Below are 13,862 nucleotides of genomic sequence, written 5' to 3' on the forward strand. Positions count from 1 at the left end.
TTACAACCAAAGATAAATGATTTTATTTTTTATAATTTTTACAGACCAAAAAACATTATACAGATTAATCATAATTTTCTTTAAAATGTGCATACTGTCACTCAAAAATTTCACATCCTAGGATATCAGTAATTATATCCTCCTCAAAGAAAACACAAAATATTTCCAAACAAAAATCGCTGTTGCCAGATCAGACTATTAAATTGTCCACAGCTTCTCAAATTTTCTTATACAGAGAACAAGATGATTAATTTTGAAAACAGAGAGAAGCAAAAATAAGAAAAGCTGAGACAGATCCCTCTGAGATGGACATTTTGTGGCCTGTAAAACTCAAGAGACTAAACAGGGATGTTCTTTATCAGAGCTGCAAAGCGTGTCTTTAAGGCAGAATCGTTCTGTCCAAGTAAAGAAATTCAAAGTAAAGAAAAGCTCCTACCAACTTCCCAATTTTGAGGGAAGCATTCCAAAAGGACATTTGAGGAGAGATTAGCACTCTGTTAACTATATTCCTATACCCCTATAAACATTCTTGGTGGCTGTTTAGACATTTTTAGGTAAATATTCCCAGGCTACAAACTACCCATACACAAAGACATATTAAGCCAGCTATGCAGGCAAAATCCATCTAGAGCTGATAGAATGAGGAACGTGGGAACAGAAGTCAAACTGCTCATTCCCAGGAGAAATAACATGAGCAAGAAGATGGCCACAGAACAAGGCAAAGTTACACACAGGCTTTGCTAATGAATGAACTGTCAACAACAGAAGGCACGTGGCTATGGAAAAAAAGCCAAATTTCAGTAGATCTCCTGACCTGACCCAGTTTCCACAGACAAGTGTTTCAGCAGGTCCATTGGCTTCATCTGAGTTTGAAGTTAAAAAACAAGCAGGGAACAGAGAATCAGGTCTTCAGTCTCTGTCTCCTGACACTGAGCCTTTCAGATATCGAACATGGTGTCTATCAAAGGGTGCAAACTTAGGTGTCGACAGGGGCGAGTGATGTGAATGAGGCTAGGGTCAGGGCCCGAGGGAATGCACAGACTCTCCCGACTAGAGAGAGGCAGCCCTGTCTGCACTCCTTACCAAGTGGACCAAACAAAACATCTGTGCAAAACATGCTCCTCCCAGACTGCCAGCTTGCCATCCTGATTCCAACAGGCAGCTTCTCCATGAGGATACACGGCTGGATGGAAATGGACTTGTCATCATCTCTGCTGCCCACTACGATCACGATCAAGTGGTCGTATTTTACACATGACCCACTTTAACTAACTCGGCATTTTTATCTCCCTTCTGAGAAAAACAATACTTTAAAACTATTGTATTTGTCCACATTTGAGAAATGCAGACATTTTTCAAAATTGACTTTTTTACTTTGGAGGAACACAAATGGGGTTTAAAAGTAAGGGTACTGCGTGACTTCCAAGGTTGTCAGATCTGGAACATTTACATAAAACAGAGACAGAAGTGGAAACATACAAAGAACTCCATCTGGAGGTCTTGTGAGATGACTGGGACATTCGGCAACTGTGAGTGGCTCTGTACCCAAGTGGAACTTAGTAAGTTTCTCTTGTGGATAAATATAAAAACTTAAAGAGTCCCCAGAAGGTCTTAAGAGCTAAGAAAACACACACACACACACACACACACACCCCAAAATTATCTAATATCTAATGCCTCCCAACTTGCATCTCAGTCAACTACACATTGGCCAAACTGAGCTCTACAGTGAAATTGAGCAAAGTTACTTGTGCAACAGCAAAGTTAAATGTAAACATAAACAGCAATGGGTTTTTCAAGAGCCTCAGTGTTAACTATCGTATGTGGTCCAAATAATGCACTTCTGGATACAGACAGTTAACGAGAAGAGCCAAGAAGCTTTTCCCATCTTGAAGGCAATGGCCAGGATGCCTTATAAATTGGGTGGCTTGCAATATTTGATCCTGGTATTCAACATACTGCTTACTTGATGCCATGGATTCAAGAGCATTCAGAGCCTAAAAGACACGGAAGATGAGAGGGTTAACTCCATAGAGGCACATAATGTGACTGCCAGAGGTACAGCACACCCATTATTACTGTGTACTTCAACTGTGAGCCTTGTGGGAAGGAGGCCTACAGAATTGAGGTCAGGAGTCCGGAAGGCAGGCATTGATTAACTTAACCACAACCAGAAGGAGGCCAGCAGCCCAAGCCTCTGTGGCCTTTGCAGCATCCCACACCCAGCCTTCCCTGTTTCCGTTCTGTGCCATTTCCCAACCTTGCCTTACCAAGAGCCACTGCTGTGGCAGGCTGCTCTTGTTGCTGGGCGCCTCACCTGCCACACCGATTTCTAAAGCCTGCCTTGTCCTCGTTCTCCCCAGTCCCACCTGTGGGGTCCTCCCCACCAGATTGTCCACTCCTTCCATTCTAGGGCGCAACCGGAAATCCCAGGCACCAGCCTCATCTTGCTAAGGTGAAATCTGTTCAATCTGCTGTTGGGTATGTTCCTAGGTTATGAGATAATGTTATATGAAACTGTCTAACAGAAAGGAATTCTAGAGGAACCAGTTGCTAAGTGCTGCCAAGAGTAAGTGAGAAGGTTGTTAAATCAGCCAACAAGCATGAAGTACATAGGTTCCTCCCGAATCCATCTGACAAATGACACAAAATCATGGCAGAAACTGTTTCCATGCCTCTCTTCAGAGGAAGGAAAGAAAAGCATTCTTTGACTCCAGAATTTTGATTATTCCTTTCTTCATAGTAGGAGAAGAGAAGGGGAAGAGACTGTATATGGAGAAAACAAAAAATCAACAATGGCTCTTGATTTTTGGGGTGAGGAGTTTTGTTTTCCAACTTAACAAGCTCATCCACCCCAGGATTCTGACGGTGTTCCCCTCCTCACTGGGGCACATCCCCCACCATGGAGTGCCCCACTCCCTCCTTGTCCCTTTTACAAAAACCACTGCACTAGAAAATATGTATTAAAAGATGGAATGTGCTTGATTCAAAAACCATAAGAGAGGGGATTTTTTTGAGGATGATAAATAAACCAGAATTTTAGAAATTAACTACCAGGAGAACTGTAGATGGAAGTCTTTGGGATGAAAATAAACTGAAGGTATCTGGGTACCAAATTAAGAGCTATGTAAACAGAGTTCAATTTAAGAATAGGAATCAACTGGGACAGGCATTCCCATGAACCACAGTGTCCCTCTGTCTCTCTCCCTCTCCTTTCCTTCTTTAAATTTAGTCCCCCAAACAGTCTACTTTGACAGTTTGCCTAACGATAATCATTTTCTAAAAAGACAACTTTCTTCAAATCTGAAAATCCTGATGACAAGTATGTATGGGACACACAGGGAGTCATCACTTTAAGTCTAAAGAAATGAAGGCAAAGAGGCCAGGCCTGGGCAGCCCAGGGCCCCGGCTAAAGAAACTGATGCTGCAGGTACTGGTGGCCACAGGAGACGCAGTCTTCTCAAATACACCCTGCATCTCACTGACTTCACAACCTGCCCTCAGGATATTCATCTGCCCACTGGGATGTTTCATGTAAGACAACAGGGGATTCAAACAGCAGCTGTCTAGGTAATGAGTGACAACTATCAGCTATTTTATAAGCCCAGATCCCTGTGGAGAACCTGCTAATCTGCTAATTATTCTGTCTGATCCTTGCTCTTCATAACCAAGATCTGACATTGCATGTGGCTGGCTTAGACATGACAAAGTTGCCCCAGCAGAGGAGCTAAGGTGTTCAAGCTCTGAGCACTTGCAGAGACAGCCCTGCAGAGCAGGGAATGGGAGAGGCCTGGAGCCAGACTGGCCACTGCGACTTCCAGCCCCAACACTTACTAGGTGTGTAATTTGGGACAAATTCCTTAGCCTTTCTCTCTCTCTCTTTCCTCATCCAAAAAACCAGGATAATAATAGTTCCCAGCTGGATGCAGTGGCTCATGCCTGTAATACCAACACTTGGGAGGCTGAGGCTAAGAGGAACGCTTGAAGCCAGGAGTTTGAGACCAACCTCAGCAACAAAGCGAGACCCAGTCTCTACAAAAAAAATTTTTAATTAGCCAGGAGTGGCAATGCATGCCTGTAGTCCTAACTACTTGGGAGGCTGAGGTGGGAGGATTGCTTGAGCACAGGAGTTCAAGGCTGCAGTGAGATATGATCACACCATTGCACTCCTGCCTGGGCAACAGAATAAAACACTGTCTTAAAAAATAAAATCGTTTCTGTGCTATAGCATTGCTATGAGGATTAAATGAGTTAAAGCTTTAACTCATTAATATTGGTCGAGTTAAAACCTATAATAGTACCTGGCACAGAGGGAGTACTCACGAATGCTGATCATCATTTTTTACTGTGCACCTCTGTACCTGGCCAGCATGTCCATAGGTTATAGGAATGTGGCCTTCCATGTTTTTAGAAGAAGCTATAATTTCTATCTACCATTCTGCCCATGTTAGGTTATTCTAGCATCAGCCAACAAGAGTCAACCTTCAGACTCACAAAACAGGAACTACTTTCTCGGTTCCAAGCTAAAGCTCAGCTAATTTCCATCCATCCCAACTGTAGCCACATCTTCTGTGCGAGATCCCAGTCCCCAGCTCCAGCCCCTGCCCCAGCCCAAGCATGTGGTAGATAAGTGCATATTCACACTTATCAGAACCAAATTTAATGCTAGACAGACTTTTCGTTTGGCCTTACTTTTCTACAATGACAGTAGCAGCGATCTAGACAACTGCCTACAAAAATTTGGAGGTTGGCACGTGAAACCATTTTCCCGTAAGTAGGGCACATGAAAGGGAACACTGTGCTACCACCACAGAGCATCATGTCATGACGCGCACAGGCTACGGCTGCCACCTCCCTGCCTTCTAGGGAAGATGTGCAGGCAAACTTCTAACCCTTCATTGTATATACTGACCTGCTGAGCTTTGGGGGTCAGATGTAATTCAGAGCCAGGCCTCAAACGGATCTGATCTTCCATAGGAACCTGAACTGAAAGGAAGGCAGCCATGCTTCGGGCAACCACTCGGAACCTTAGGCATTAGGGAGAGGTCAGAAGAAGTAAATGGCTATTAAAGTAAGCATTTTGAAATAAACACCATATTTTCTATGACATAACAAGATGAACACATTTCCAGATCTACTGTGTTGTTCACCTTCTCAGGAAAATCTTAAATATGATCAAGAAGAAGTTTTATCCATTGTCACCATCCAAACAATATATGTATAATTCAGATGCAAGAATGAAAGTGTTGGCAAAGATGTGGAGTAACTGGAACCCTTGCACATTGCTGGTGGGAATGTAAATGGGGCAGGCACTAGGGAAAAGAGTTTGGCAGTTCCTCAACAAGTGAAGCATAGAGTTACCATAGGACCCAGCAATCCTGCTCCTAGGTATACACAAAAAACTAAAAACAGATGTTCTAACAAAAACTGGTACACAAATGCTCATAGCAGCATTATCTGCAATAGCCAAAAGGTTGAAACAATCCAAATGTCCATCAGCTAATGAATGGATAAACAAAATGTGGAATACAAAGGAATATTATTCAGCCATAAAAACAAATGAAGTACGGATACATGCTACAACATAAATAAACCTTGAAAACTTTATGTTAAGTGAAAAAAGTCCAACATAAGGGGCCACACATTATATGATTCCATTTATATGAAATGTCCAAAATAGGATTCAATACATAAAGTCATAATGTCAATTAGTGGTTGCTAGAGACACGGGGATTAAAGGGAATGGAGGTGACTACTTAATGAGTGTAGGGCTTCCTTTTGGAGTGATGAAAATGTTCTGAAGCTAGATTGTGGTGATGGCTACAACAACATTGTCAATGTTCTAAATGTCACTGAATTGTGCATATAAAAATGGTTACCATGGAAAGTTTTAAGTTATGTGTATTTTATCACAATTAAAAAGAATAAAAGACACAAGCCAAATTTAAGTAAAACAAAATCTTGCAGTCCTGCTATCTTCCACCGCAAACAAAAAAACATGATGTTAACTGGTCTGGAATGAGTGAGTCCCAAAGTTACAACACCACAATGGGCTATTCCACAAGAATGCTGACATCATCAAGTTTGCAAACTCTTTTCAACACTGACAAGGGCTTGAAAAGGAAACCATGATGTAAGTAAGTATTATGAGAGAAAATAGGAGCTAATGGCAAATTCTTTCATGCCTTGAGATTTTTTGCAACAAAAATCCAGACTTGCTTCTCATTACTTATCCTTCTTACCAACAGGCCTTTTATTCATTTTTTCTTTTTTTTGAGACAGAGTCTTGCTCTGTTGGCCAGGCTGGAGTGCAATGGTGTGATCTCAGCTGACTGCAACCTCTGCCTCCTGGGTTTAAGCAATTCTCCTGCCGCAGCCTCCTGAGTAGCTGGGACTACAGGTGCTTGCCACCACACCCAGCTAATTTTTGTATTTGTGTTTATTTATTTATTTATTTTTAGACAGGGTCTGACTCTGTCACCTAGGCTGGAGTGCAGTGGCATAATTTCAGCTCACTGCAACCTCTGTCTCCCGGGTTCAAGCCTCCAGAGTAGCTGGGACTACAGGCATGTATCACCATGCCCGGCTAATTTCTGTATTTTTTGGTAGAAACAGGGTTTCACCATGTTGGCCAGGCTGGTCTCGAACTCTTGACCTCAAGTGATCTGCCTGCCTTGGCCTCCCAAAGTGCTGGGATTACAAGTGTGAGCCACCGCGCCTGACCACCAACAGATCTTAACCCAGCTTGACGACTTTACAGTTCACTAGACTGAGTCCCTCACAGGTTCTGGATTTCCCTGAACGCCTCAAGTGCCCAGCTGACTTGGCTTTTAAACTAAGCTCGCATACCATCCATGACTGGCTCAAAACCAAAAAGAAATCAGTAGTGCAGTTAGGTTACAAAGTCCAAACACAACAGGAGATACTATTAAAAATACTGTTTGAACTGAAAATTTTTTTTAAAGGTAAGAAAAAATAAAAATGCTTTTTAGAATGTAAAGATGTAATCAGGCTCTGGTTTTTTTTTTGTTTTTTTTTTTCCATTAATCTTTCTGGAGAACCTGCTGAAAAACCTACTGAAGTATATCACAACCTGTAAGTAGGTACAGATGTCTGAGGCCTATTTAGAACAACAGTGTTAGAAAGGCGATTCCTTACCTGTTAGACAAAGGTGACTTCCGGCCAAACCCAATTGCCCCCAAGATCCCAGAGCTGAGTCTCTCCTCAGCCACGAGGTTCTGCCTGCTCTGAACCAAGAGCAGAATTCGAATGACAGATTCTGTCAGGACGGAGTCATTCTGCTCTGTCTGAATGAGGGAGAGCTGAAGGACTTGGTGCCACCACAAAAACAGCTTTGCCTCTTCCTCCACGGAGCTAGGGGAGGCACCGGAAGAAAATAAAATTAGAAGTAAATTTTTCCCACTCCCATTTAACTGCAAGTCCACATCAGAGTTTTAAGGATAGGAAACATTCAGTACTTCAAAAGCACAGGCTAACGGCTGATGTTAATAGAACCATGGGATTGTAACCACCGCCATCTGTGGAACACATACTACATGCCACTGTGATGAACTTTGTGTTCTTCCACTTCATCCTCATGACAGCCCTATCAGGTAGGGGTTACTATCTCCACTTAACTGGTAAGGAAACTGATACTTCGTGTTTCAAAGTGCCAGTTTTAGGAAACAAAAAATCTGCTCAGAAGATCAGCCCATTAATTAAGAATATTTCCAAAACAACTGTCACCATACCTTAAAACCTTATTTTTTATGCACCACTTGGTTCTGTGTACTTAAAGCTAGACTTAAGCTCTAAATTCCAAGTTAACCAAATACAGCAAGTTTGATGTAACAGCCTGAGGGCCAACGTACCTTGGGTACACCTGTTCCAGCCACTTGCTTAAGATGAGCAGCACTTTCATTTCATTCCTTAAAGTCTGTTCGCTGTTTAAACACTGAAGCAGGTAGACGTAAAGAGTCAAGTAACTGCCCAGGGTGAGGCACTCCTGCAGGAACTCTTCCATGGTGAGCTCGGGAACCTGAAGGGATACCAGAATGGGTCCCCATCCTGAATTCTGATTGAGAGGGCCTAAGAACATGAAGAAGAGACATCAAGATATAGGCAAGAATCCAACTGCTTGACAACTCTAGCAAATATTTTCACTTTAAGCTTCATGATTTTTTTTTTTTGACATAGCAACCTATGAGATAATAAGCTTCCTGTCAAGACAACCTTTCTTACAGTGACCTTGGAGGCTACAAAAGTCAAATATACCTCAGGGCTCAGACTGGATAGCCCTCAGGCCAGATGCCTGTCCCCAGCGTAGCCACCAGAAAGGTTTAAGAAATCAGAATTCAGGGCTGCATATGTATAAATCACTTTTCTATCACATTATGATCCTTAAAACCACATGTAGACACTGCCTGTCCTGGTCAGTTAAGAATTTTAACTTTAATACCCTTTTTAAGAACATATGAACACTTACGCTTTCTGACGGGAAACTGTTATCACTCAATCTGTGAGTAGTTTTACTTATCAAAGCTTAGTTTAACTCATGTATTGAAACTGTTTGATTTTTAGTAACACACATGAGTTTGGAATAGCAGTGTTATCCTAATGGTTCTCCACTCTTTGGGGGAGTGAGGGTGGGGTGGCATGGTGACATGCACACCACCTCCATGGGTGGGCATGTGCTGTTCATGGGTGGTCAGGACAGGGCAGATGGCAGGTTGTGGGCACTTCCTGGATCCTTGCTCCGATACCCTCCTTCTCACTCCTGCTTCTCTCCCACTGACTGCAGTGTGATGTGTTATCTGCATATCAGAGTTGAGAAGTGCTATTCTCAGCAATTCTTAATCAGACTAAGCCGCTTCCAGAGTCTGACAGTTTAGAGGTAGAAAGTAAAACAGATTTTTAAAAAGGAGGGGTGACAATGAATGAGCCCTTCATAATGCTTTAAAAGGTCGGATAAGCAGCAATTTTAAAAACTTCTGTGAAAACTCCTTTTACCAAAAGTGACAAAAACAGGGAAAATTAACCTCATGGACCATGATTATATAGATCCTGGTATATAGCATTTGTTCTGAGGACTATGACTTGGCCTGCGACACAACACAATTTGCATATCATAACAGGTTGGTCTGACCCTCCAAAACTAACGTGAAGTGGATTAGAGCTTTTCTCCCTTGAAATGTGATTGTACCAACAGACATGGCCACAGGTTCTCATGCTAACTGCAGATCTTTATGAAAAATACGTATATTCAGAAACATCCACAACATTTGTAGAGCAGAAAATTAGAATGGCAAATCCCTCACTGGGAAGAGTCTCGAAAGATATCTCCTGATGACAATGCTTTCATCTTTCTGGAAAAGACCAATACAATGGAGTGTAAGATGACCTCCTCTTACTTTCTTTGAAGTAGGCAGTGATGCAGGCTTCTGTAGTCTCAGCCATGTGGCGGACGGACGCCAGGCTCTGGCAGGCTGCTGTTAAAAGGGGCAGCACCACCAGCCCATGCATTTTTTGGCCAATCCAGGTCCGGATACTGCCCCGAAGGAACTCTGCTGTTGGAATAGTCGCATTGTTCATCATCATCAGTACTTCCATAAAGAGGCTGCTGAGGGCCATGTGGCGGGTCTGGCTGTCCATGTCTGAAAGGAATATAGACACACTCAAGAATGGCTGCCAGAAAGGTACTATCTATGTGATCAGGAGAATAACAGTGCTTCAATCTTAGCTGTTCTCCAGGCAGATTTTACAGTGCTAGTAGCCGACTGCAAGGGACCGGAAGGAAGGCTCTGGATGGTGTTGAGTTTGTACGGATAGTATGCGGCACACGGTTACTAAGAGTAAAAGCAGGAACTACCGTGAGTTCCCTGGGTACAGCAGCATAGCAGAGCAATACTTAATAAATAGACAAATCTGAAGCTGGTGTGAAAGAGTAACTTATCAGAACATGCCTAGTCAGTCTTTATTTTCCAACCTTTGCTCATGGAAAACCAAATACGTAGATCTCACCAGTCATTCAGTAAACCAAGTAGCAAAAGTACCCACTGTCACTGCCACCGCTGTCAATATCCTAGGGTGATTTACACACATTAAAGGTTATTACTTAAAACTAAATATAAATGTAAGGAAAAACCTTTGTAAAGCGTCCTAACAGCAGCTCTTTTATTCCTTTGTTTTTTAAATAAGGAAAGTAAACCAACTGGTAATTTTTCAAAAAAATTGGAGGTAAAGAGGGAGGAATTCAAGAAAAAGAACAAATTCATTTTACAAGAGAACTGCAAATCTTCACATTCAAAAACAGAAAATATATTTTACTGAGAGTTAACTGGAATAATTTTTGCCAACTCTTCTAGCTCTCCTCAAGCTGGGTACATTTTTTCTAAAGGAGTAGAACTGTAGCTTTCACACCACAAGGATTCGGTATTTATGTCAATAGGAAGGGTAAAAAGTTGAGAGATCTTATCCATCGCATCTATCAAAACAAATTCATCTACTTATGCAGGGTTAAATAAACCCTCACTTAATCTTTCTGTACGACCTACTTACTATTAAGCAAGGACTTAAAAAACAAGTTTGAGAGAGATAGTAACAGTATATCTGTCTATTTCTTCATGTATTTCTATGGGTACAAATATTCTTGGAAATAAAGGCTCATCTCTGAATTTCAAGTGAATAGCAATTTAAATTTTATCTCTTAATTATGACTAATAGGAATAGATTACTACAACAGACCCTAGTCTCTCCCATTCCTGTTCATATCAACAGGGCTCTCAAATCTTTTCCTAAATACCATATCTGATCCTATCACTCTTCCGATGAAGATCTTTCCAGAACACCCTTCTCCCCTTTCCCTGGCCAGCTATTATTCAACCTTCCTGGTTCAATCATATCTGACCAACTCTAGAACAGTTTCTCCAGCATTGCTTGCTGATAGTTCTTTTCCATAAGATTTATTGAATGTGGCCGACTTGCCAGGCTGATGCTAAAATTTTAGATATTATCTCACTCAATACTTACAATATCTACATGAAACAGGTATGATCATTAACAACATTTAGCACCATTTCATGTTTATTGGTGATCAGGATATTTCCCTTTGCAGAATGTCGTTTCAAGGGTCTTGTCCATTTTTTTCTACTAAGTTGTCTTTTTCTTCCTTGTTTTATCTGGTATGACAATCTTAGTCATTCACAGTTACTACAATTAATTACTGATGTAGCTGGGTCTAAATCTACTGTCTTCCTATATGTATCCTATTTGTCCCTCCTATTCTACATTTCTTTTTCTCTCTTTTGCTTCTTTTAGATTATTATTCTACTTTTTCCCTGTTTTAGCTTGAAAACTAAATCCTCTCTTAAAATTCTGACAGTGGTTATCCTATAAATCAAAACATGCATTCCTGATTTTTCGAAGTCTAATGTTAATTGGTTCCCAGATGATGTAATGGCTTTGGAACATTCTAACTTCATTTCTCCACTGTTGCCATAGCCCAACAAACCATTTCTATTATTATTGTCTTATACAGTCAGATTTCATTTAGATTTACCCACACATTTACCAGTTTCATTGTTCTTCATTCTTAGTTTCTTCCTATTTATTTTCTCTTTATTATTTCCTCCCCTCTACTGTCTTTGACTGTAATTTTTCTGCCTTTTTAAATAACTGTTTAATGCTTATCTTTTTAATTTTTACCTTTAAAAAAGTCTATGATGAGCACTTAAGGCCCTGAAAGTAAGTGATACGGTTTGGATCTGTGTCCCCACCAAATCTCATGTTGAACCACAGTCCCCAATGTTGGAGCAGAGTTTAGTGTGAGGTGGCTGAATATGGGGGTGGGTCCTTCATGAATGGTTTAGCACCATCCTCTTCGTGCTGTTCTCATACTAGAGTTCTCAGAGATGTGGTAGTTTAAAAGTGTGCAACATCTCCCCCTCGCTCATTCTCTCTCTTGCTCCTTCTCTGGCCATGTGGAGTGTTACTCTCACTCTGCGTTCTGCCGTGATTGTAAGTTTCCTGAGGCCTCTCCAGAAGCCGAGCAGATGGCAGCACCATGCTTCCTGTACAGCCTCCAGAACCATAAGCCAATTAAACCTGTTTTCCTTATAAATCACCCAGTGTTGGGTTTTTCTTTATAGCAGTGTGAGAACAGGCTAAAATAATAAGTCCCATGTTAGCTGCATCCCACAAATTTTGATGCACTGTATTTTATTATTCAGTTCTAAGTATTTTAAATTTCTATTATGATTATTCCTTTGGCCATCAGTTATTTAAAAGTTTGCTTCTTAATTTCCACAGTGTTTTTCCCTCTAGTTCTATTTAGTTACTGATTTTTTTTTCTTTGTCATGCAACTTCAGGGCAGAAAAACACAGAGATGAACATCTGGCTTTTACAAAGTTTTCTGCCTTACAGATCTATTTATCTGATATTAATATAGCTATGCCAGCTTTCTATTTTAATATTTGCCTGACATAATCATCTTGTGGAAAGCTTTCTGTATCCTTAGACTTTTGATGTATTTCTTATCAACAGCTTAAAGCTAGATGTTTTTGGTTATTAACCTACCTTAACAATCTTTGTCTTTTAACTTAAGCATTAGTCCCTTTACCAATACATTTGAATTTTATCATCTTATTTTGGTTATTTTTCTCACTTTCTCCATGCTTCCTTTCTTGCCTTCTTTGGACTGAACATACTTTGGCCATTCCTTTTTATCTCCCTCTACTGACTTGGAAATTGTACATTTTAATTTCTATTCTTTTGGTTAATTTCTTAAAATTGTTAATATTCATACTTTAATCAAGGTATAAAGTTAATCTCTTGACCACTAAACAGCAGTAGAACCTTAGAACACTTTTAACTCAACCTCCTTCCTAGCATGCTTTAGTATTTTCTTTAGTGACACCTACTGGGACAAACACTCTCAGGGCTCAATGAAAGTACAGTTCTTTACCTCATCTTCATCATTAAAGGGTGGCTTTTCTTAGTTTACAATTCTAGGTTATGAGTCATTTTCTCATAGCACATTGAAGTTCTTATCCCACTGTCTTACAGATTCTTTTATTGATACTGAGAAGTCAGCTGTCAGTCTAAATGTTGCTCCTTGGTAGGTAATCTGCCTTTCCTTCCTGGATGTAAAGGGTTTTGTTTTGTTTTGTTTTTTAATTTTGCCACTGGTGCTTCTGCAGGTTCACTATAGTGTATACAGGTTTGAATTTCTTTCCATATATCCTACTTGGGATTTGCCGGGTTTACTGAATTTGAGGATTGCTGTCTTCATCAGCCCTGAAAATTTTCAGCCTTGCTATCTCTTCAGATATTGCTTCACCCCAGTTAAGTATCTCCTCTCCTTCTGGAATTCTACTTGGATAACAGGATGTATATTAAACCTTCTCAGCCTATCCTCTATGCCTTTTAACCTCACTTTCACATTCTTTTTGTTTTAGAGATGGGGTCTCACTATTTTGCCCAGACTGGAGTGCAGTGGCTATTCAGACACAATCATTGCACACTGTGGCCTCGAACTCCTGGCCATAAGCAATCCTCCTGCCTCCGCCTCCATGCCCAGCTCACTTTTACGTTCCTTCTCTGTTCCTCTGTGCTGCAATCTGAGTATTTTCTTCAGTTTTATTTTCCAGTTTACCAATTTTCTCTTCAGATGGGTTTAATCTACTGTTGAACTTATCCATTAACTTTATTATAATCTTTATATTTTTCATTTCTAAATTATATAAATCTCTCAAATCTGCATATTTCTACAATCCCTTGCTTCTTACTGATATCTTCAATCCTCTCTTATTTCAGCATATAATAAAAATAACTTTTTTGCTTACTGTACTAATTATTCCACTAT

The 13,862-nt window shown here is 40.6% G+C and overlaps 1 protein-coding gene across 2 annotated transcripts in view; it reads right to left on the bottom strand.

Annotated features, from left to right (window-relative positions):
• Positions 1-13,862, bottom strand: part of EPG5 (ectopic P-granules 5 autophagy tethering factor) — a 117,330-nt gene continuing 103,468 nt past the window's right edge. For both annotated transcript variants that reach the window (XM_004059363.5, XM_055368147.2), the window contains 5 exons: positions 9,411-9,653; positions 7,872-8,088; positions 7,159-7,374; positions 4,913-5,027; positions 1-1,997 (listed from right to left, as the gene is read on the bottom strand). In XM_004059363.5, coding sequence (XP_004059411.2) covers positions 1,815-1,997; positions 4,913-5,027; positions 7,159-7,374; positions 7,872-8,088; positions 9,411-9,653 — 974 coding nt within the window. In that variant the 3' untranslated portion in view covers positions 1-1,814. The remainder of the gene's footprint in view (positions 1,998-4,912; positions 5,028-7,158; positions 7,375-7,871; positions 8,089-9,410; positions 9,654-13,862) is intronic.

Source organism: Gorilla gorilla, chromosome 17 (assembly GCF_029281585.2).
Source record: "Gorilla gorilla gorilla isolate KB3781 chromosome 17, NHGRI_mGorGor1-v2.1_pri, whole genome shotgun sequence".
In the NCBI taxonomy this organism is placed as follows: domain Eukaryota; kingdom Metazoa; phylum Chordata; class Mammalia; order Primates; family Hominidae; genus Gorilla; species Gorilla gorilla.